Here is a 24,841-nt window from a genome sequence, read left to right as displayed (position 1 = left end):
CCTAAGCCAGCAGGTGGACATCCCCCGAGGGGTCCCAGACTGTGAGAGGGCACAGGCTGGGCTGAGGGACCCCCCCCCCCGAGTGCACAAATTTTTGTGCACCGGGCCTCTAGTTTAACATATATAAAGCACTTAGAATAGCATTTAATGGCATGTAGGGTTAGGTAATCATATTGTTATTATTTATCCCATTTATATCATACCATGTAGTCATTCATCCATATTAATAAATACCTTTCTTTCTTGATGGAAAATTAATTCTACTTTTTGAATTTCATTTCCAGTTTCTATCTGTCTCTCATCTTAATTCTCCACTGCTTCCTCTTTGTCAACTACTCACAATTTATATATTCTTTTATGCTTTATGTGACATGTAAGCCAACCACAAACATTTTTGGAATTAGGTATAATATACATACTATATACATATATACATCTTGATTCTTGGAATTTAGCACTATTTGTGCATGGGCTTTTTCTTGTCCACAGATACACTCCTAGTTCCTAGAATATTTAGTCCCAATCTTTAATAAATAAAATATTTGGTATATGAATGGATGAATGAATAACTTCAAGACTGTTAGGCATTTTGTATATGGCTATTATTTTTTTAATTGTTGTCAGTATTACATATGTGTGGCCCATTTTCCTCCTTTTTGCCCCCCACTACTGGGAGCCGGTCCATCCTTGCTGTTTCAAAGGACCTGGCATATATGGCATACTGTTCTTAAAATGTTTGCTTACCTTCTTGGCACTATTTGTTTCAACCGAGGTCTCCTCTCTGAGAAAGGTTGTTTCCCCAGGTAGGGATTTTCCCCTGAAGTTAGGGAGGGAATAAAATCCCTCAACTAAGTGCCAGGCGGGTAATTAATCACTTTAACTACGAACAATCATGCTTAAGCTACATAATCTTTACTCCCTGGATTGGAGATAAGAAATGCCCTAACCTTTGTAATAGAGATTGATAGGATTGAATCAGCTGGTATAAATACAGATGTAACAAGACAGCAAGACACAGAACTTAGAAGTCAGAACTCAGAAGACAGAACCTACACAGAACCTAGAGACAGAAGAACTTCGCTGGAGAGAACATGGCAAAAGATCCTGGACTGAACCTGACTACAGAAATATGGCAAGAGAACCTGACTAGAACCTGGTGACCGAACCTGGCTGGAGATCTCAGACAGAAACTGGCTGGAGAACCTAGCGAGGGAACATGGCTACAGAACCTGGCTGGAGATCCTAAGCAGAACCTCTCTGGAGATCCAGACCAGAACTTGGCTGGAGATCCTGGCTAGAGATCCTGGCTAGGCTGCTGATCAACTGAACCCTGTCTCCGTGTCATTCCTTCTTCGCTGACTCCGTCCTCACCTTTGGGGACCCCTGGACCTGCTGGGGCTGGACCCCGGCGTCTGGCGCCCGAACAGGGACCCCTAGGTAAGCGCCCCGCACTCGGGATGGATAGGACTCCACCGTAGGAAGAGGGTGGATAGTCTTCGCTGACTCCGTCCACACCTTTGGGAACCCCTGGAACAGGATTCCTCTAGGTAAGCCCCCCCCATTGAGAACCCCACACTCGGGACGGATAGGACTCCACCAGGGTACTGCAGACCCCCCTATAGAGGATAAGTCGGGTAAGAAGGTGGATAGTACAGAACTTAGATTGAGAAGATGTGCCATACTGAGTCCAAAGAAAGAAGACTCTGTATTGATCTTTAGATTAAGAAGATGTGCCATACTGAGTCTAAAGAAATAAGACTCTGTATTGATCTTTTAACACATATGCTTGCTAGCAGAGGAATTAAGGTTACTCCCAGTCAGACAGAACATTTTATACAAGAAGTATGTCCATGCTTTTCTGAGGAAGGAAAGGTGCCGGAAAGGTAAATGTAGAGGCATGGGAGAAGGTAGGCCCAAGGAGCCTTATCCTTAACCCCACTGCAGCCTTTCCACCCCGGGAAAGTGCAGGATTGGCAAGCTCTTCCTGGGGTGATAGATCAGGACTCAGGTAATAGCGGAAAGCGCCAATCCTACTCTTAAAATGGATACAAGAGAGCATTTCGGGTTTTTCTTTTTAATGCCTGGTTTAAAAAATAAAAAAGGGGGAATTTACCGGGAGCCGGTCCATCCTTGCTGTTTCAAAGGACCTGGCATATGTGGCATACTGTTCTTAAAATGTTTGCTCACCTTCTTGGCACTATTTGTTTTAACCGAGGTCTCCTCTCTGAGAAAGGTTGTTTCCCCAGGTAGGGATTTTCCCCTGAAGTTAGGGAGGGAATAAAACCCCTCAACTAAGTGCCAGGTGGGTAATTAATCACTTTAACTACGAACAATCATGCTTAAGCTACATAATCTTTACTCCCTGGAATGGAGATAAGAAACGCCCTAACCTTTGTAATAGAGATTGATAGGATTGAATCAGCTGGTATAAATACAGATGTAACAAGACAGCAAGACACAGAACTTAGAAGTCAGAACTCAGAAGACAGAACCTACACAGAACCTAGAGACAGAAGAACTTCGCTGGAGAGAACATGGCAAAAGATCCTGGACTGAACCTGACTACAGAAATATGGCAAGAGAACCTGACTAGAACCTGGTGACCGAACCTGGCTGGAGATCTCAGACAGAAACTGGCTGGAGAACCTAGCGAGGGAACATGGCTACAGAACCTGGCTGGAGATCCTAAGCAGAACCTCTCTGGAGATCCAGACCAGAACTTGGCTGGAGATCCTGGCTGGAGATCCTGGCTAGGCTACTGATCAACTGAACACTGTCCCCGTGTCATTCCTTCTTCGCCGACTCCGTCCACACCTTTGGGAACCCCTGGACCTGCTGGGGTTGGACCCCGGCACCCCACCCCCCCAACTAACCCCTGCCCCACCCTAGGCCTTCCACACACTACTGTCTGTATTTATGGGTTATGCATATATGTATATTTGATCTTTTTTTTTCTCTTCCTATCCCTCCCTCCACCTCCCTACTGAGATCTGTTATTCTGTTCCAAACATCCATACCTCTTGTCCTATTTTGTTTGTCAGTTTATTTTGTTTATTAGATTTCACATATAAGTGAGATCATGTGATATTTGTATTTCTCTAATTGGCTTATTTTACTTAGCATAATGGTTTCCAGGACCATCCATGCTATCTCAAAGGGTAAGAACTCCGTCTGTTCTGCCGCTGTTTTTATCCACTCATCTAGTGATGGGCATTTGGAACCGTTTCCAGATGTTAGGTGTTGTAAAGAACGTTGCTATGAATGTAGGAGTGCATATATTCTTTCTGATTGGTGTTTTGGAAGTTTTAGGGTATGTTCCCCGAAGTGGTATTGCTGTGTCAAACTGCAGTTCCATTTTTAAATTGTTTTAGGAACCTCCATACTGTTTTTCACAGTGGCTGCACCAGTCTGCATTCCCAACAGCAGTGTACTAGAGTTCCCTTTTCTCCACCTCCTCACCAGCACATGTCGTTTGTTCATTTGCTGATGGTAGCCATTCTGACATGTGTGAGATGGTACCTCATTGTCGTTTTGATTTGTATCTTTTAGATGATTAGTGACATGGAGCATTTTTTCATATGACTAGTGGTCATCCGTATGTCTTTTTTGGAGAAGTGTCTATTCAGGCCCTTTGTCCTTTTTTCAAATTAGATTGTCTTCCTTTTGTTGAGTTGGATGTGTTCTTTGTATATTTTGGAAATAAGCCCCTTATCCGGTGTATTATTGTTGAATATGTTCTCTCATACAGTAGGTTTCCTTTATATTTTGTTGATTTTTTTTTGGTATTTTAATATGGATTGTGTTGAATCTGTAGATTTCTTTTATGCTAATGCATCCAATTCATGAACGCAGTATAGGCTTCCACCTGTTTGTATCTTTTTCTATTTTCTTTTTTCAGTATACTATAGTTTTCTGAGAATAGGTTTTTTTTTTTTTACCTCCTTGTTAGGCTTATTCCTAGGGATCCTATTTTGTTGTTGCAATGATAAATGGGATTATTATCTTTTTTTTTCTCTTTCTGATAGTTCATTATCCTATCTAATAAAAGAGAAGCATGGTAATTAGCCATACGTCCGCTACCCTTCCCATCGGCTAATCAGGGCAATATGCAAATTAACTTCCAGCGAAGATGGCAGCCGGCAGCCAGGCAGCTTGAAGCAAACATGAGGCTTGCTTGCTTCAGTGACGGAGGACTCCAACGTTCCCTGCCTGCCGCTGCCGGCCTCTGAGCTTGCAGTTTGAAACATTGTTACAAATATAGAAGCTAAACAAAACCCCAGAAACCTGCTTTCAGCCCGCTGGGATCTTAGAGCTGGAGTTGAAACAGTGTTTCGATTATAGAATCCAAACAAACAAGATGCCTGCTTTCAGCAGCGGAGGCCTAAGAGCTGGAGCCAAGCCTCAGAGATAAAGCTGGCCCAGAATAAAAAAAGAAAAAGAGAAAAAGGAGCGTTTGGGAGCTTCAGTCACCCGCCAGCCTGAAAACAGCCCTCAGCCCCTCACCCAGACTGGCCAGGCACCCCAGTGGGGACCCCCACCGTGAAGGGTGTGTGAGCAGCTGCAAACAGCCATCATCCCCTCAGTGGTAAACAACTTGTGTCTTATCAGTGTGGACCAGACGGTGTGCCTTTTGCTAGGAGCAGGGTGTTTATGCTTTAAGGGCTTAGGGCATTCACGTGAAGATAGTGGGGCATTCACCACATTTTGGAAGTTACAGAGTATTGGGGTCTTCACACAGCAAACATTTCACATATTAATTGCTTCATACAATAATTATTTCCATACATTAGAGAGGTTTCGTTATTACCATAACATTATTATAACACCTTTGTATTTCTGTGATGCTAGTTGTTGCTTTGCCTCTTTCATTTCTGATTTTATTTATTTGGATACTCTTTGTTTCTTGGTAAGTCTGGCTAAAAGTATATCAATGTTGTTTGTCTTTTCATAAAACCAACTCTTGGTTTCATTGATCTTTTGTACTATTTTTTTAGTCTCTATGTCATTTATTTCCTCTCTGATCTTTATTATTTCCTCCCTTCTGCTTATTCAGCGCTTTTCCTGTTGTTCTCTTTTTAGTTCTTTTAGTAGTTAGGTTAGATTTTGTATTTGAGTTTTTTCTTGTTTCTTGTAGTGCTATGAATTTTCCTCTCATGACTGCTTTCTCTGTGTCCTTTAGGTTTTGGTTTGTTGTATGTTCATTTTCGTTTGTTTCCAGGAAGTTTTTTATTTCTTTCTTGATCTCATTGGTAACCCATTTGTCTATAATAATAAAATGGTAATATGCTAATTAGACTGGACATCTTCTGGATGTCATTCCAGTCATCCTTCCTGACGAAGCCAGGGCCAGAGGGAAGCCAGCTTAGGTCCTGGGTGCCTGCGGCCGGCCTGAGGAAAGCCAGTCTGGGTCCTGGGTGCCTGCCAGCGGACGAAGGATGGAAGCCCAGGTCCTGGGTGCCAAAGGGAAACGGTGCCAGCAGCCAGGGGAAGGAAGGCCCATTCTTGCACATATTTTCATGCATCAGGCCTCTAGGTGTTTAATAACTTCTTATATTGCCACCATGTATTTGAATGTTTTTGAGTTGGGTTTTTTTTTACTCTAGTTGATTTCTAGTTTCATGCCATTGTGATTTGAGAATTTATGATTGATATAGTTTCAGTCTTCTTGAATTTCTCAAGACTTATTTTGAGTCCTAACATGTAGTCTATCTTTGAGAATGACCCATGTGCTTTTGGGAAGGGTGTATATTCTGCCATTTTAGGATGAAATGTTCTATAAACATCAATTAAATCTATCTGATCCAGTGTGTCTTTTAAGATCGCTGTTTCATTGTTGAGTTTTGGTCTGGAATATCTATCTAGTGATGTTAGTGGGTATTAAAGTCCCCTAGTACTACTGTATTGCTATCGATCTCTCACTTAAAGTCTTCCAAGAGTTTTTCAATGTTTAGTTGTTCCTGTGTGTATATGTTTACAAAGGTTATATTTTCTTGTTGGAATGATTCCTTTAGTATTATGTAGTGATCTTCTTTGTCTTGTGTTATTGTCTTTGTTTTAAAGTGTATTTTGTCAGATATGACTATTGCTACCCCAGCTTTTATTCTCTTTGCATTTGCATATAATATTTTTTTCCATCCTTTCACTTTTATTCTGTGTGACTCTTCTGTTCTGAGGTGGGTTTCTTTTAGAATATGTATGGTTCGTGTTTTCTTACTTATTCAGGTACCTTATGTATTTTGATTGGATCATTTAGTTCATTTACATTTAAGTTTTTATTGACTGGTCCGTATTTATTCCCCTTTTTCTTCTTCTGTCTATATTCCTCTCTATTGATTTCTTCTTCTTAAAGCATTGCCTTTAACATTTTTTGCAATGCTTGTTTGGTGTTAATGTACTCTTTTAGCCTTTTTTGCTGTTTTTGTCTGAGAAGCTCTTTCTTTCAACATCAATTTTAAATGACAGCCTTGCTGGATAGAATAGAGTCTTGGGTTCGGGTCCTTGGTTTTCATTACTTTGAATACTTCATGCCAATCCCTTCTGGCCTGAAGTGTTTCTGTTGAGAAGTCAGCTGACAGCCTCATGGGACTCCCTTGTAGGTCATTGTTTTTTTCTATCTTTTAAGATTTCCTCTTTGTTTTTAACTTTTGCCATTTTAATTATGTTGTGTCTCGGTGTGGGTCACTTTGGGTTCATCTTGATTGGGACTCTATGTGCTTCCTGTACTTGGGTGACTTTTTCCATTAGCAGGTTAGGGAAGTTTTCTGTTTCCTTTAATCAGGCTGTCTGTTCCTTGCTCCCCCTGGTAACCTTATTGATACCGGAATAGGCAAGCAGGAATTCTTCCCAGGGTCGTGTCTCACGGAATCAAAGAATGAAGCTGAGGAACAGAGGAGTTCAAACAAGACAGGGATTTATTGCAAACAAACATAGTCTCCCCACTCAGGGAGGGGATTCAAATAGTTTGCCACTGAAGCATTCTGCTCTTCCCCTTATATCTGCTAAAGGCCTGCTCTTTGTCTTTCTGTGCCACTCTCTGATTGGTTCTGGCCTTTTTGCAGCATTTTACTTTGCACTTGCAAGAAAAACCTCTTCATTTCAAAACATCCTGTTTTCCTGCTATCCATCCTGTTTTACTGAAAAACATTTTGTGATTTCATCTAGCTCCAGGATTCCTCCTTCTTCCACCCCTTATACCCTGTTTACCTAATTTTGCTTTAACTCCTTTCACTGTCATGTGGTTATTGTTACCCTTCATGTTGTCTCATAGTTCCCTTAAACTATCCTCCTGTTTATTCTTTTTTCTTTTTGTTCTAATTGGGTATTTGTTTTCTAAATTCGACCCTCTCCTTCATTCAATCTGCTTTTGATTTCTTCCAGTTTATTCTTATTGTTAGATATGCTATTTTTCATTTCCAACTGCTTCTTGTTCATTGTTTCTATTTTCTTTTCATGCTGTTGTAGTTACCACTATGTTCCTTGTTATTCTGACCAAGTTCCTTGAGCATCTTTATAACCTTTACTTTGAAACTCTGTATCTGCTAATTTGCTTGTCACCATTTAATTTAGCTGTTTTTCAGGAGATTCCGCCTTTTCTTTAATTTAGGGTTTGTTTCTTTATCCCCCAGTTTTCTTTCCCTTTGTATTTGTTTCTACGTATTAGGTTGAACTGCTATGCCTCCCAGTCTTCATGGGGATGCCTTATGTTCTGTGGGATCTGATGATGCGGTCTCTTTTATCCCTTGAGTTGGATACTCTAGGAATGTCCCTTGTGTAGATTATTTGAGCTCTCCTGTTGTAAGTGGGTCTTGATTGTTGTTGTTTGTCCTGTTCATGGGTGTATCTTCTCTCAGTCTGGCTACCTGTGAGTCTCAACTCTGACCAGGTTGTATGAGCAGTTGTGCCAATGCTAACAAAACAAAACAAAATAAGAAACAAACAAAAACATACAGAAGACCCTTACAGCAACAACAAACACAATCACAAATAAAAGAGATTTAGAAAAGAAAAAGGTGAACCAGAATAATAAAAGAAAAGAAATATGAGAACAGAAAAGGAGAAGAAAAAGGAATATGAAAGGAAAGAAGGGAGAGAAAAAATAAGAACAAAGAATAGGAAAAGGAAAACGGTATAAAAGAAAAGAGGAAAAATTATGAAAAGGAAAAAGATAAGAAAAAAGACAAAAAATAAGAAAGGGAAAACAAGAGAAAGGTGGAGAAAGAAGAAAAAGTAATAGAGTAAGAAAAGGAAAGAAAAATAAGGCATGAAAGAAATAACAAAGCAGTAAAAGAGAAAAAATAAGGAAAATAATTTTTAAAAAAAGAGAGAGAAAAAGTGAAGTAGCATTCCTCTCAGTAGAGTTCAGTGCCCCCTGGGAGCTCTCTTTGAATTCTGCTCTAATGTAGACTGAGGCTGTCTGTTTTATCTGTTGTTTCTGGGACTCCCAGGAGGTACTTTGTGGGTTGCCACTATCAGAAGCTGTCCATCTTTGGCTCTCAGCAATCTGTTCCAAGCTTCAAGCGATAGTTTGTGTCTGTCTCCAGAGGGCTTGGCTGCACATAGGAGGGGCCAGTCTGCACTTTAGGTCCAACTTGTTAGCAGCAAGGGGCCCAGGCATGGGTCAGTAAACATCCCAAGGCTCCTTGGGCTCCACCTCTGCCCTCCTCCAGCTGCGGGTCAACTGTCAGTCTTGATCACTGAAAAGGCTGTTTCTGAAGGGGCTTTTGGCTGAATTAGTAGCATGAGACCTCTGGGTTTCCCATGATGGGGATTGCCACACCCCAAATCTAGGCACTGACACCCGCTGAGACTGTCTACTCTAGGCCCATAGGTTTGGTCCCTGCTGCTGCCTCCTCTGCAGGGTCCAGATGCAGGGTGTGGCAAGAAAGGTGGGGTGAGCTGTATCCTGAGGGCAGGGTATTTGCCTTTTTCCCTGGCTTTGACTGCTGGGAAGGGCCTGTGCCTCTTAGGAAAAATGAACTGATGCGGTATTGGTCGGGGGAGACATTAGATCACAGGTCTCCCAGCTGCCACTGTTCCATGTCTACCCCAGTGCTTCCTACCCCAGTCTCTCCTCAGTTAACTCCAGTCCAAAGCATCCTCCTTCCACCAAAGCCTCAGTTGAGTGGCTACATATGAAAATCCTGTGCTCTGAGATTTTTTTTTCTTTTTTAAATGTGGCTTTATCTCCGACAGGCCTTAAGCTCCAAGCCTTTCACAGCTGAATATTACGTGGGCCACTGTTCTCAGCTCTGGTGCTCTGGGTAGGGGTGTCCAGCCTAAGGTCCGGGCCTGATCCTCTGAGGGGAACCCCTCATTCTCAGCCTATTGCCCTTGGGAGCTGGGCCAGCCCTCTTTTGACCCTTGCCTTTCCTTTCAGTCTCCAGATGGTTTCTGCCCTTCCTTGTTAAATGTCTCCTCTTCAATCCTCAATTGGTAATGCCAGGTGAATGTTCCCCAATTTAGTTTTATATCCAGTCTGACTCTAGAAGGAAGTGCAAAAAAGGTCCACCTACTCTGCTGCCATACTGCAATCCATATATGACTATTATTATCTTCCTAAATTTCCCATTCTATTGATAAAAATGATATCCAGTTTGTCAGTGTTCTTTAAGAATGGTACTTAAAATGGAATATAGTAATTTATGTGTGATTGGCCAATTGAGAATGAGCATCATTCTTGTATGTCTTTTATTATATACTACGGGCCCGGTGCACAAAATTCGTGCACTGGGTGTGTGTGTGTCGGGGGGAGTGTCCCTCAGCCCAGCCTGCCCCCTCTCACATACTGGGAGACCTCAGGCATTGACCCCCATCACCCTCCAATCGCAGGATCGGCCCCTTGCCCAGGCCTGACGCCTCCGCCAGAGGTGTCAGGATTGGATAGGGGACCCCCATCTCCCCCCGATCACTGGCTCTGACCCCTGCCCAGGCCTGAGGCCTCTGGCCCAGGAATCATGCCTGGGCAGGGGACCCCCATCTCCCTCTGATCGCTTGCTCCACCCCCCGCCCAAGTCTGACGCCTCTGACCCAGGCTTCAGGCCTGGGCAAGGGGACCATCATATCCCCCCAATCCCCGGCTCCGCCCCCCGCCCAGGCCTGATGCCTCTGGCCCAGGCATCAGGCCTGGGCAGGGGACTCCCAGCCCCCCTGATGCCTCGGCCAGAGGAGTTGACCCTCATCACCCTCCGATCACCAATCACCGGATTGGCACCTTGACCAGGCCTGAGGCCTCTGGCAGAGGTGTCAGGCCTGGGCAGGGGACCCCCAGACCCCTCCGATTGCTGGCTCTGCCCCTTGCCCAGGCCTGACGCCTCAGCCAGAGGAGTTGACCCTCATCACCCTCCAATCACCAATCACCGGATCGGCCCCTTGACCAGGCCTGAGGCCTCCGGCAGAGGTGTCAGGCCTGGGCAGGGGACCCCCAACTCCCCGTGGTTGCAGGCTCCGCCCCTGCCCAGGCCTAACGCCTCTGGCCTAGGTGTCCGGCCCGGCAACGGGGACCCGCAGTGGCAGCGGGGGGCGCTGCGATCGCGCGGGCTCCACTCCTGCCCCTGCAGGATGCCTCTGGCTGAGGCGTCCGGCCCGGGCAGCAGGGACCCGCAGCTGCAGCGGCCCCACGTTCGTGGGCTCCGCTTTAGGTAGGCCCAGGCAAGGGACCCCTAGCTCCCGGGATTGCCAGCTTCTACCGTGCCCAGCTCCCATCGCTGGCTCCACCCCTACTTCCTGCTATCACTGGCCAGGGCGGCAAAGGCGCCTGATTCTCCGATCATTGAGATCTTGGAACTATGACAGGAGGCCTTTGCCCTGCCCCCCAGCTCTTAGCTCCCCCCTGGGTTTCCGATCACTGTTGGCAGTTAATTTGCATATAGCCCTGATTAGCCAATGAAAAGGGTAGCGTCGTACACCAATTACCATTTTTCTCTTTTATTAGTGTAGATGTTAGAGGCCCGGTGCACAAAAATTTGTGCGCTCGGGGGGCGGGGGGGAGTCCCTCAGCCCGGCCTGTGCCCTCTCGCAGTCTGGGACCCCTCGGGAGATAACGACCTGCTGGCTTAGGCCTGCTCCCGGGTGGCAGAGGGCAGGCCCAATCCCTAGGTGCAGCCCCTGGTCGGGCTCAGAGCAGCACCAATTGGGGAGTTGGGGTGCCGCCCCCTGTCATGCACAGAGCAAGGCGGATTGGGAGGTTGTGATGCCACCCTCAGTCACGCTCAGGGTAGGACCAATTGGGGGTTTGGGGCACCGCCCCCTGTCACACTCAAGGCAGAGTCGATGGGGAGGTTGTGGCGCCACCCCCTGTCATGCACAGAGCAGGGCCAACTAGGGGGTTGGGGCGCTGCCCCCTGTCCCGCATAGAGCAGGGCCGATCAGGGAGTTGGGGAGCTCCCCCCTGTCATGCACAGAGCAGGGACCATCAGGGGGTTGAGAAGGTCCCCCTTGTCACTCAGTAGGGCTGATAGGCGAGTTGGCACACCGCCCCCTGTCACACACAGAGCAGGGCGGATCAGGGGGTTGGGGCGCCGCCCTCTATCAGCCACAGAGCAGGGCCAATCAGGGGGTTGGGGCGCGGCCACTGTCACACTCAGGGCAGGGCCAATGGGGAGGTTATGTCTCTACCCCATCACACACAGAGCAGGGCCCGTGGGGGGCGGGGGAGGGGTTGGGGCGCTGCCCTCTATCACCCACAGAGCAGGGCCGATCAGGGGGTTGGGGCGCCTTGCCCTGTCACGAACGGAGCAGGGCGGATAGGGTGGTTGTGGCCCCACCCCCTGTCACACACAGCCGCAGAACGATCACGGGGTTTGGGTGCTGCCCCCTGTCACGCTGATCCCGGTGCCGGGAAGCCTCGTGGCTCCGCTGATCCCAGTGCTGGGAGGCATATTACCCTTTTACTATATAGAATAGAGGCCTGGTGCATGGGTGGGGGCCGGCTGGTTTGCCCTGAAGGGTGTCCTGTTTCTGGTTGGGGGTCCCCGCTGGGGTGCCTGGCCAGTCTGGGTGAGGGGATGAGGGCTGTTTTCATGCTGGGACTAAAGCTCCCAACTGCTCCTTTTTTTTTTTTTGCTTTTTTATTCTGGGACAGCTTTAGCTCTGAGGCTCCAGCTCTTAGGCCTCCGCTCCTGAAAGCAGGTATCTGGTTTGTTTCAGTTCTCGAAACTCTGTATCAACTCCAGCTCTGAGATCCCAGCCAGCTGAAAGCTTGTTTCTGGAGTTTTGTTTAGCGTCTTTATTTGTTACAATGTTTGAAACTGCAGGCTCCGAGGCCTGCAGCGGCAGGCGGGGAACGTTGGAGTCCTCCGTCACTGAAGCAAGCAAGCCTCATGTTAGTTTCAAGCTGCCTGGCTGCCGGCTGCCATCTTGGCTGACAGTTAATTTACATATTGCCCTGATTAGCCAATGGGAAGGGTAGCCGTCGTACGCCATTTACCATGTTTCTCTTTTATTAGTGTAGATGTATTTGTCTATCACTATACTTGAAGTAGCATTTGGGAGGTACAGTAATACTTATGACTAATTTAGCATAATGCCACATGTCAAATAGGTTGCCGTTAGATCAACTTTCAACTTTTTAAAGTATTATAAGATAGGTATTTCTCTTTCAGACTTTTTAACATTGATTATTTCATTTCAACATTTACATTTTATTTCTTAAAATTTATACTTAAATTTTGTCTTTTAATTATTATCACTTTTAAGAGCCAAACCCATTTTTTGTAGGAATTTTTCCTGAATCCCACCCAGGAGTCATAGTCTCTATTTTACTCTGTTATTCTAGATTTGAAATCACCTTTTCCATTAAAAAATTTACATTTCTCATTGCAGATTTAATTCTTACAAAGCAACTGTGTTCAGAAATTTTTATCCAATTAGTTTTATATTAAACAACGACAATTTTTAGAGTAGCTATGCTTTCTTGCTAGTTGAATGTTTGGTATTATTTTATTTTATTGTTATAAATAACCATCCACCTTATTAATTATTGTGTCTTTTTTTCTTCTTTCAGCTGGTTGGTGGAGAATTTGACTTGGAGATGAATTTTATTATCCAGGATGCTGATAGTATAACGTGCATGACAGAGCTTTTGGAGCACTGTGATGTAACATGTCAAGCAGAAATATGGAGCATGTTTACAGCCATTTTACGAAAAAGTGTTCGGAATTTACAGACTAGCACGGAAGTTGGGCTAATTGAACAAGTATTGCTGAAAATGAGTGCTGTAGATGACATGATAGCAGGTATGAGGTTATCTGACAGGAAAATACAGTTTAAATGTTTGTAGAGATTTATATTCTATAGGTAATATAAATATGTTGAAGCTACCTTGATTTAAAATAGATACATAGAAATGTATGGAAAATTTGCTTTTTATATTAAGGGAAAATCTGGCAAATGTAGGATGACTTCTTCCGTATTAGACAAACATAATTATTAATTTTGCTTTTCCAGGTTTTAGAAAATCTAAATAATATGAATAAATGCTATGAAATCTACCAGAAAACTAAGCAGTACTTTCTATGTAGTATTTAATTAAACTTTTACATAATTAAAAGATACAATACATATTATATTTCTGTATAATGGGCACTTTATCAAATTCTTGGAACTCTGTGCTCTTTAATTTGACATATATGGAACTATGACAGGAGGAACTAAAAATTTTAGGATAAACTTGTTTTTTGGAGGTATTCATTTTACTAGGCAATTTTTGAAGAAATACTTGTAGAAAATAAACAGATATATTGAGGAATAGAATATAAAATTAGCATGAAATTTCAAGATAAAATATTAATTATTGTACTTTTATTGTGTTATTTTAAATAATAATTTTGAAGTCTTTATTCTTCACCACAAGTTCTTTACCTCCCTGCAAGTTCATTCCCCTTTGGGTTAGATGCACTGAAATATAAATAGTTGAAAAGTTAGTCCCAGAGTAACAGTCATTCTCAAAAAATAAATGTAGAGTTTAAAGTTTTGATTCTCTGAAGCCATGAACCTTGAGCATAAGTTTCTTCTGACATGAAAGGAGTTTTATAATTCTAAAAGTGACAGTGTGATTCCACAGTGTGAATTCACTATGCTATTTTGATTTATGCTTTAATTAATACTAGTAGAGCAAAACATTAATCAAAATAGAGTGGAATGAAGAATAGGTTAAAGATGAATGCTTTTTAAATTTAAACAGTATTTTAAAATTTTCATCTTTCTTAAAGAATATATTAAAATCATTTTTAGTTGCTTTCATGGTGGTATCTACTTATTTAGAATGATTTAGTATTCTTTATATTATTTAATAATGATTCATTTGAAGAAAAATTAGATTCTAACAAAACACCTTTTTAATGTAGATGCACCATTTGTGTAAATTCTAGCATCGTTTAAAGAAACTTATTTTTATAAAGTTATATGTACATGTTTTATTGAAGATTGTGTGATCTTTAAATACTTTATCTGGATTTAATCTGTTAATTTTTTTTCTCGGTAAATAATAAAGTGTCTACCACTTTATAGAGTGCATGTTTCAAAATGTGCCACATTTACATACATAGTGGTTACAGGCAGATAATTGATGAGCATTCAGATGTAAGGTGATAGTAAGTGTGATAGTACCACAGAAAATTCATATCTTCACAAATTTCTGTTATATAAAGCCTCCTAATTCTTATAGTCTTTGCTTTAAATAATAATATGAAAACAAATTTCACTTTTTGTTGTATTAAGCATTGAATAAGTGTGAGGAAAATACCTCTGCACCTTACTTTTCAGTAGAGAAATTAAAATTTAGGCAATATACTAATGAAGTATCAGTAACCACCAAAAACCTACTAAATTTTAACTCTGAATACTTGGTAGCATAAGTTCAAAGACATACATTTTATTTAATAATGTGAAGGTATCACTAGAAGGTGGAGTAAATTGGTAGGAGAATTTCATAGTTTTGGTATTTTTTTCTCCCTTAAAAATCTTGTACAGAAAAGAATACTGGTTATATAATTAAACTGAGCTACTTTGTGATATGTACTATAAATAAGAAATTTTAGTAATTATATAATTGAATACAAACTTAATAGATCACTTTTTATGGCATACATAGGAGATGAGAGAAAGGGAAATTACATATTTCAAAAAAGTATTTTTAGGTGAACTTTTAAGAAATCTATGAAGATTGAAGCTGACTTTTAAAAACTGCTTTATATTAACTTAGAGGTGTAAGATGCTTAATTTTTATCCAGAATTCTTTCTTAGGAACATATCCTCTGACTAATATGTAGTAACTATTAACATTTTTGTTACTTGAATGATGAAACATTTTATTTTCTTAAAAGATTTCTCTCAAAAATGGCATATTCACTCACAATTTTATCATAGGGGTTGCTTACTTCTTGTGGCATTAAGTGAAAATTAGTCAATTATTTATTGATGAAAACCAGTTAAATTTCTATTTTGAAATCATAAATATTTTTAAAGTTTCAAATTCTGGTTATTAACCTGTGGTATTGGATAACCTATATTATATGTCAATAACTAATTATTTCAACTTATCCTAACCTAATCTTTTAAAATTGATGATTAATTTTTTAGAATGTATATGTATATTTATTGTAATCAACTTGTATAGTATCTTTAATTCTTAGGAAGTATGTTAGAAATCAAGAAAATGAAGTAAAAATATTTAGATGCGTAATTTGCAAAAAAACAATTGTTAGAGGTATGACTCACAGTCTAGAGAAAGGAAAGTAATTAGGGACAAGGGATTAAATGTATGTGTTTTTTATTATTTGGTGAGCTAGTATGTCTCTTACGTGCACATAAACACATTGACATAATGGCTATGACTAGTAGTGCCTTTAAAGGATACTTCTTTTCAGGGACTGTTGATTGAGAGAGTGAGGTCTCTGAAGCCATACTACCTACATTTGAATCCTCATTTTACCACTTACTAAATAGAGTGTATTGCAGGAAATGTGATTAAGTTATCTGTGCTTCACATCCCTGATTTTTAGAAGGGGATAGTGGTACTTACCTCTTGGCTTGTTGTGAGGATTTGTGAAGTTAATACATGTATATCAGTTGGAATAATGCCAAGCAAGGAGTGAAGTACTCAAAATTGTTGTTAATGTGCCAAGGAATATTTCAAAAACATTTTCTAAAAGAAAATATTGTGAGCTATCACTTTTTCATTTGAAATAACCAGTTTAAAAAGTTAAGTCAATGTACTTTTGAATATTTTTGCCTACCTTTCCCTGCAAACAGCAGGTTTGTGTGTGTATTCTGGGAACTTATAAAAGTCTATTTTATGTATTTACTAAGAAAACTTAATTAGAATGGTATACTTGATGCGGGAAAATTCTAAAATTTACATATAATTTTTTGTTTTCCTGATGACTTAAAATTAATTAGAATGACTATTCATGAGGATGTATGTTATATATATGTATATATAACATACATCCTCATGAATATATATATATACTGAAATGACACTTGATAACTTCTGTTCTTTTAAAAAGTATATTATCTTGACAGATGGAAGCTCATGACTAGAGTTCAGAATAACTTTATTTTCCTTTGAAGATCTTCTAGTTGATATGTTGGGGGTTCTTGCCAGCTACAGCATCACTGTCAAGGAGTTGAAGCTTTTGTTCAGCATGCTTCGAGGAGAAAGTGGAATCTGGGTAAGCTGTAGTCAGAGTGAAAAGTATCCAATATCGGTACATTAATATTTAATGTTCAATAATTTGTCTTTAGAGAGCTATGGACTTGAATTTATAATGGAAATTCTTCCTCTTAAAGAGTTACATAAATGATTTAAAATTAATTTTCTCTCTAGTTAGAAAAATAATTCAGTGGGTAATGTGATGTATTAGGTATTTTTACTAAATTTGTTCAATGCCTTTATTTTTCTTGTTTCTTCAGCCAAGACATGCAGTAAAATTATTATCAGTTCTTAATCAGATGCCACAAAGACATGGTCCTGATACTTTTTTCAATTTCCCTGGTTGTAGTGCTGCGGTAAGTTTAAAATACACATGTTTATTTTTATTTACATATTTTTAAGTCAGCTCTATTAAGGCATGATTTACATACAGTAAAATTCACTAATTTAAAAAGTGCAGTTTTTTAATTTTGAATCGTTTGGTAATCACCACCACAATAATAATTTATAACATTTCCATTACTCTCCAAATACCCGTGTTTATGTTTGAAGCCAGTACTCTCTTCCCAGCCCCTGTTTCTTATAACCTCTTATTTATTTTTGTGGTTGTTTAACTTTGCCTTTTTTAGAATTTCATATAATTAAAAGCACACATTTTGTAGTCTTTATGTCAATCTTCTTTCACTTACCATATGTTTTTGAGATCATTCTTGTTGTAGCTTACCAGTAGTTTATTAATTTCCTTTTTATTCTGAGTAGTTTTACATTTTATGCATGTACTATAGCTTATTTATATATTCACTAGTTGAAGGGCATTTGGGTTTTCAGTTTTTGGCTATTATAAATAAAATAACAATGAGCATTTGAACATAGGTTTGTGGGAATGCTTTCCTATCTCTTGAGTAAATGCATAAGAGCATAATTGCTGTTTTTTGTGTTTTGGTTTTGTGTGTGTGTGTGTTTGTGTGTGTGTGTGTGTGTGTGTGTGTGTAAGTAAGTGTGTAAGTATGTGTTTCATTTCATGAGAATCAGGCACATTGCTTTTTATAATTGAAAATTTTGCATTTCCACTAGGAATATATGAGAGTCCTGGTAGATATGCATCCTGATCATTGTCGTCTTTTTAATTTGAGTCATTTCATTGATTATGTTAGTGGTGCACCTCATTGCAGTTTTTTTTTTTTGTAGTTTTAATTATGTATTGTTCTCATGGCTAATGATGTTGAGCATTTTTTCATGCATTGATTAGCCAGTCTTATGTCTTCTTTTGTTCTACTTGTGTTAAAATATTCTGTTTATTTTAAAAAATTGGTTTTCGCCGAAACCGGTTTGGCTCAGTGGATAGAGCGTCGGCCTGCGGACTGAGGGGTCCCAGGTTCGATTCCGGTCAAGGGCATGTACCTGGGTTGCGGGCACATCCCCAGTGGGAGATGTGCAGGAGGCAGCTGATCGATGTTTCTCTCTCATCGATGTTTCTAACTCTCTATCTCTCTCCCTTCCTCTCTGTGAAAAATCAATAAAATATATTTAAAAAAAATAAAAATAATAAAAAATTGGTTTTCCTATCCTAAGGGTAAGGTTCTAATGTATATTTGGGGTATAGTTAATTTGTCAGATATGTATATGTCAAATAGTTTCTCTTAACCTGTGGCATGTCTTTTTAATTTCATAACATTTTTTATAGTATCAAGATTTTAATTTTGTTTAATTAAAATTTTTTTTATAGCATATGCTTTTGTAATAACAGAAAATAAGATCACGACATTTTTTTCTCTTATTATTTCTACTAAGAGCTGTGTTGTTTTAGCTCTTACATTTAGGCTTATGATCACTTTTGTGCTAATTTTAAAAACATTGTGTGAGGGAGGGAAGGTTGGAGATTAAGTTTTATTTGTGTTATATATTAATATTGAAGTATTTCCTTAACTATTTGTGAACAAACAGTTCTTTTCACATTTGCTTACCATGGCATTTTTCTCAAAAACTGTATGAACTCCCCATTTTGTTCCTTTGTCCTATATAGCTATCCTTATGCCAATATCACATTATCTTTATTGTTGTAGCTATAGTAGTTCTTGAAATCAGGAAGTATAAGTACTGCAAATTTGTTCTTTATTTTAAATATAAATTTGGCTATTCTATATTATTTGCATTTTCATATACATTGTGAGTAAATTTACCAGATTTTATAAAAAGCCTGCTGTGATTTTGATGGTTAAAACTATAGAACAGTTTTGGAGATAATAGATCTCTTAGCACTCTTCAGTCTTCCCGCTCATAAACACAGTATATCTCCTCTTTTATTAGGTTTCTTTGACTTTTCAGCGTTTTGTAGTTTTCAGCATACAAATCTTAAAAGTCTTTTGTTAAATTTATCCATATAATAATATATATGACTTTTGGCTAGTAAATGGAAATGCTATAGATTATTGATTTCAGAGAGGAAAAGAGAGGGAGAAAGAGACAGAAACATCAATGATGAGAGTGAATCATTGATTGGCTGCCTCCTGTATACTCCCACTGGGGGTCGAGTCCACAACCTGGGAATGTGCCCTGACCAGGAATTGAATTGTGATGTCCTGGTTCACGGGTTGATGTTCAACAACTGAGCCATGCCAGCTGGGCTCTGGGTTTGGTTCTTTATTTGAAACTAGAGGCCCGGTGCATGAATTTGTGCACCAGTGTGGTCTCTCGGCCTGACCTGTGGGATCAGGCCAAAACAGGCTCTCTGACATCCCCTGAGGGGTCCCAGATTGCAAGAGGGTACAGGCTAGGCTGAGGGACCCACTGGTGCACCATTGGGTCCGGGGAGAGACACGGGAGGTTGGCCAGCTGGGGAGGGACCGCTGGAGGGCTCCAGGGCATGTCTGGCCTGTCTCACTCAGTCCTGATCGGCTGGACCCCAGCAGCAAGCTAACCTAATGGTTGGAGCATCTGCCCCCTGGTGGTCAGTGCACATCATAGTTAGTAGTTGAGCGACCTTAGCATATCAATAGCATATTATGCTTTGATTTGTTGAAAGGCGGACCGGTCAACCAGACACTTAGCATATTAGGCTTTTATTGTATAGGATTGTTTGTGTATCTATGTATGTGTTTGTGTGTGTTTCTGTTTTATTTTTAGTTTTAAAGCAAGCTCTTATAAATCTTTGGTACATTGAGATTTTTCCATTGATCATATAATGAATGTTTTCTATGTCTTATGTCACATGCTGGGAGTCTAAATTATATTCCTTACTCTTAAGGAACTCTAATGGGTAGACAGATGTAAAAACATCTAGTTAATAGTAAGCTACTGTAGATTTACTCACTAAGTGCTATGAGAAAACAATGAAAAAAGCAGCCAAGCTAGGGCGAAGTCCAGGAAAGCTTCACAGATAATCCTAGTGTTGAGGGATGCTTGTAATTTTGCTGGAAGAAGTCTTTTGGACAGAAGGGGTATTATATACAAAAAGGGGAGTTGTAACAGAACAGGTGGAGCAGCTGTCATATTTAGGTATACTTTGGAATATGGAATAAGATAGTAGAAATGAATAAGATTGAAAGGGTTTTTTGGAGCCATAGGGTGTTTGAAGATCTTGTATAACCTGAAGAAATTTAAGCTTTATTCTATATGCAGAAGATTTTTAATATCAAAGCTATCTTATATTTGAGAAAAAGGTCATTATCCACTCAGCAATATGAAGGATCTGATTGGGGGAACAGATCAGTCATAAAAGCATAATGGATAATTATCTTTTAGGTGATAGGAATTTGTATATCTCATAGGAAGATAAGTAAATCCACTCAGATGTTTGTTCACATCAATTCAAGTAATCAACCACTTTCTCAGTTTTCCTTAGAATGGATAGATTTTTAAAATTACTATTATCAATGGAATACTATATGATCCCTTTCCTACTTAATGAGTGAGTCTTGGTCCTTTTCAGTCATAAATTTTATTGGTGAAGTTTCTTAATAATAAATCTTATGATTTTCCTTCTTTTGTTTCAGTATTATGAGCATTAATTACCCCGTAATACTTACATTTCTTCAATATTGATTCCATTAACATTCTCTCACAGAGTTGTTTTTGGATTCAAAGTTTCAGTCAACCTCCTTTAATCAAATGAAATATTACTGAAAACCTAACAGATACCACAGAAAACTGAAAATTCTTAGGCATATTAATAAGGGTCTATATAGTGGTGAAACTGGAGAACTTCTTGGAGTCTGAAACTTATGTAACCTGGAGATGAAACTTCATTCAGCTACTATTAGAAAATGCAATGCTTCTGTAGCCAACAAATAATATTTATAGATTATTTTTATAAGATACTATTTAACATTTTTATATTTACCATGATTTTCTGATATTTATTCCTCCACTATTTTTTTATCTGTAAAATTCATATCTGATCGTGGTTGCTGTCACATTTTCTTTAACTAATACTTTTGTATCTTTTTTCATTGCCCTGTAGGCAATTGCATTGCCTCCTATTGCAAAGTGGCCTTATCAGAATGGCTTTACCCTGAACACTTGGTTTCGTATGGATCCATTAAATAACATTAATGTTGATAAGGATAAACCTTATCTTTATTGGTAAGTAAGATATTTAATTTCAGTACATTTGTCTTAAGTATTTCAATTTTGTAAATATAGTAAATTTAACATTAATATATTAAAGTATATGTTAAAATGATAGAGACAATTAAGTCAATTAATTATATATTTAAAAAACTTTTGCTGTTGTCTCCATATTTTTTTGCATTTACAGTTTCCCCCCCACCCTCCATTACATTTAAGAGTCAAGGGTTGCAGACTTTCTCTGTACTGTCGTACCAATATAGATCAATTGTGGGTTTCTTAGTGAAGATGTTAGTTTCTGATCAAGGAGAGGGAACAAAACCAAAACTCCTACTTGATTTCATTCACTTTGCCTTTTTACTTATTTTGTTCCGTGATCATAATCAGGATATGTTATAAAATATTAATAACAACCCTGTAAGAAATTATAATTAGTTAAGAATAATTACTTGGTAGATAAGTAACAGAATGAGTTGCTCAACCCAATGATGGATTGACCTGACAGGACTGAGAGCTTGGTAATTTTAGTTTACCAGTAATGCACAGTAATACTATGAAACTTGCATTGATTGCCTTACTACATAGTAGGTATTCTAATTGCTTACAAATATTAATTCATTTAATACAGTCAGTGTTTTGAAATAAGACTGCCTGAGTTTCAGTCCTGTCTTCATTACTTACTTTATCCTTTGCTTTGGTGTCTTCAACTGTAAAATGAAGATATTAGTAGTAACTATCACATAGGTTTTAATGAAAGAATAATATTTAAATTGCTTTTTCTGCATTGACTGGCTCTGAAATGCGAGTGTGAAAATGTGGTTTATTAATAGCTTGTAATCTTTATTACAAAAATTTAAACAAATATCTGAATTTCCAAACATAAATTGGGTTGAACTTCAGAATGGTCATTTTAGGAGAACATTTATTTATTTCAATAATACTGTCATTTTCAAAACATATATAAATTTTTATATGGGGGTTGAATTTATAGCTAGGAAGAATTACCCCTCTAGAAGAAAATAACTATATTTCATAGTCACATAGCCAGAGGGGCAGGGGAGGGGGAGTACTGGATGAAGGTGGGCAAAGAGTGGGAATTGGAGGACATCTGTAATAATGTGAACATTAAATATAAAATATTTACTTTAAAAAAGATTATATATTATACTTAAAAATAATAAAAATTAAAATGTACTCCATTGCTTGATTACCTACATTATTTTTTAAAGTTGACTGACATTTTTAAAAAATTTGTAAGTTTTTAAAAAACATTTATCTTTATTGTTGAAAGTATTATAGATGTCCCTCTTTATTCCCCATTGATGCCTTCTATCCTACTTCCTTAAGATACAGTAAAATTATGTAACAAGTTGTTTTTGAAACATTAACTGCATGAATGATTTTTAAAATTTGCTAATTCCAGATAGTTCTTAAATGTAGATGTAATTGACTTGATAGGCTTTTATAGACCATTACTTTAATTTTATGTATTAAAATTGAAATTTTAAATGTTTCTTTTGTCTTCTATTTTTCTAAATTAAATTATTTCTTTTAGTTTTCTAAGCCTTTTATGTTTTAGCCTCTATTTGGTAAAAGTTTTATTTTTATAATATTTTGTGTTATTTATATAATAAACTTTAGATACATAGTTCTTTGTATCAGAGGATATTATACTACTCTTAATTTTCTTTATAGTTTTCGTACTAGCAAAGGAGTTGGCTACTCTGCTCATTTTGTTGGGAACTGTCTAATAGTCACATCACTGAAGTCCAAAGGAAAAGGTTTTCAGCACTGTGTGAAATATGATTTTCAACCACGCAAAGTAGGTATAAGTAAATATGTCTATTGAGAATGACACAATGAACCATTCCTACTATCTTAAAACTCACCTATTAAGACTTCTGTAATATTCTTTTAATGGTTTTCTCATAACTTCTAATTATTTCCTCTGATCCTTGTCTGCATTCTCTTGCTAGTTTTATGTCTAACTTTTGACATAAAACATCAGGCTCTTGACCTCTTGCTCGCTCGCTCTCTCTCTCTCTCTCTCTCTCTCTCTCTTTCATTCTCTCTCACTGTGATCTAGTCCCTTGCATTCTTTCAGATAATAGTTAGAATAGTATCCCTTTACCTGCAGTTTTGCCTGCCATGGTATTAGTTACCTCCAGGCAACTGTGATCTAAAAATATTGAATGGAAAATTCCAGAAATAATTCATAAGTTTTAAATTGGGCACCATTCTGAGTAGTGTGATCATATCTGTGCCTTCCTGCTCCACCCTACCCTGGAGGTGAATCATCTCTTTGTTCATGGTATCTGTGTGTATATAAGCTATCCCCCTCTAGTCATTCACTAGCCATCTTGGTTATTTGATTGGTTATCAGGTAGAGACCACATTTATATAACTTTTATTAGAGTATATTGTTATTATTACTCTCTTTTATTATTAGGTATATTAATCTCTCACTGTGTCTAACTTATAAAAGAGCTTTTATTGTAGGTATATATGTGCTGGAAAAAATATAGATAGGAAAAAACATACTATATATAGGGTCCCATACTACCCAAGGTTTCAGGAATTCACTCGGGGTCTTGGAACATAACCCTCTCAGATAAGGGAGAATAATCTATTGAGTATTTAATTGAGTACCAGACACTGTGTAAGCACTGGGGAATATGACAGTGAACAAAACAGACAATCTCCTTGCTTTTCTGGAGTTTACAGATTTGGGGGAATTTTTATTCAGTTTCATGATAGCTTTCAACTTTTATTTTTATCTCCAGAACTCAATTCTTATATTCTCATCTACCGCTGAGATTTGCCATGTGGATATCTTTATGATTGCTCAATCTCAGATATGTAACATTGAATTTACTATTTCCAGTGCCATGTTCATTCATGTTCTTAAGTCCCATTTTGATTTTTTTTAATAATACGAATTTTTTATTGCCTCATTTTCTCTACAAGGAAAAACTAGTGCCTCCTAAATTTGGAAGGGCCCATGAAATATTTTTTATTCTATTTTTTATAGTTGACTAGAGGCGCAGTGCATAACATTCGTGCACTGGGGGGGGGGGGAGTGTCCCTCAGCCCGGCCTGCCCTCTTGCAGTCTGGGACCCCTCAGGGGATGTCCGACTGCCAGCTTAGGCCTGTCACCACCACTGCACCAGCCATGAGCCCGGCTTCTGGATGAGCGGTGCTCCCCCTGTGGGAGCACACTGACCACCAGAGAGCAGCTCCTGCATTGATGTCTGCCCCCTGGTGGTCAGTGCACGTCATAGTGACTTGTTGTTACGCCGTTTGGTCGATTTGCACATTAGGGTTTTATTATATAGGACTAGAGGCCCGGTGCACGAAATTCATGCACTCAGGGTGTGTGTGGGGGGGTAACGGGGATTCCCTCAGCCCAGCCTGTGCCCTCTTACAGTCTGGGAGCCCCGTGATCCGTCGCTCCATCTGCTGGTGGTCTGGGCCTCCCTCTGTGGCGCGATCATGGGACAATGGCCAGGCCCCTGACCAATTGCATCGCACCTGCCTTGGCTGGCCTGGTGCCAGTGCGTGTCATAGCGTGGTAGTCCAGACTACTGTTCCACTGTTTGGATATTTGGTCAATTTGCATATTA

The 24,841-nt window shown here is 39.3% G+C and overlaps 1 protein-coding gene across 3 annotated transcripts in view; it reads left to right on the top strand.

Annotated features, from left to right (window-relative positions):
• NBEA (neurobeachin) overlaps positions 1-24,841 on the top strand; it is a 990,744-nt gene that overhangs the window by 70,671 nt on the left and 895,232 nt on the right. For all 3 annotated transcript variants that reach the window (XM_059684425.1, XM_059684424.1, XM_059684423.1), the window contains exons 2-6: positions 13,001-13,232; positions 16,570-16,670; positions 16,912-17,007; positions 21,111-21,232; positions 22,913-23,039. In XM_059684425.1, the coding sequence (XP_059540408.1) occupies positions 13,001-13,232; positions 16,570-16,670; positions 16,912-17,007; positions 21,111-21,232; positions 22,913-23,039 (678 nt within the window). The remainder of the gene's footprint in view (positions 1-13,000; positions 13,233-16,569; positions 16,671-16,911; positions 17,008-21,110; positions 21,233-22,912; positions 23,040-24,841) is intronic.

Source organism: Myotis daubentonii, chromosome 2, assembly GCF_963259705.1.
Source record: "Myotis daubentonii chromosome 2, mMyoDau2.1, whole genome shotgun sequence".
Classification (NCBI taxonomy): Eukaryota; Metazoa; Chordata; class Mammalia; order Chiroptera; family Vespertilionidae; genus Myotis; species Myotis daubentonii.
This window is presented reverse-complemented; position numbering and strand designations above follow the sequence as displayed.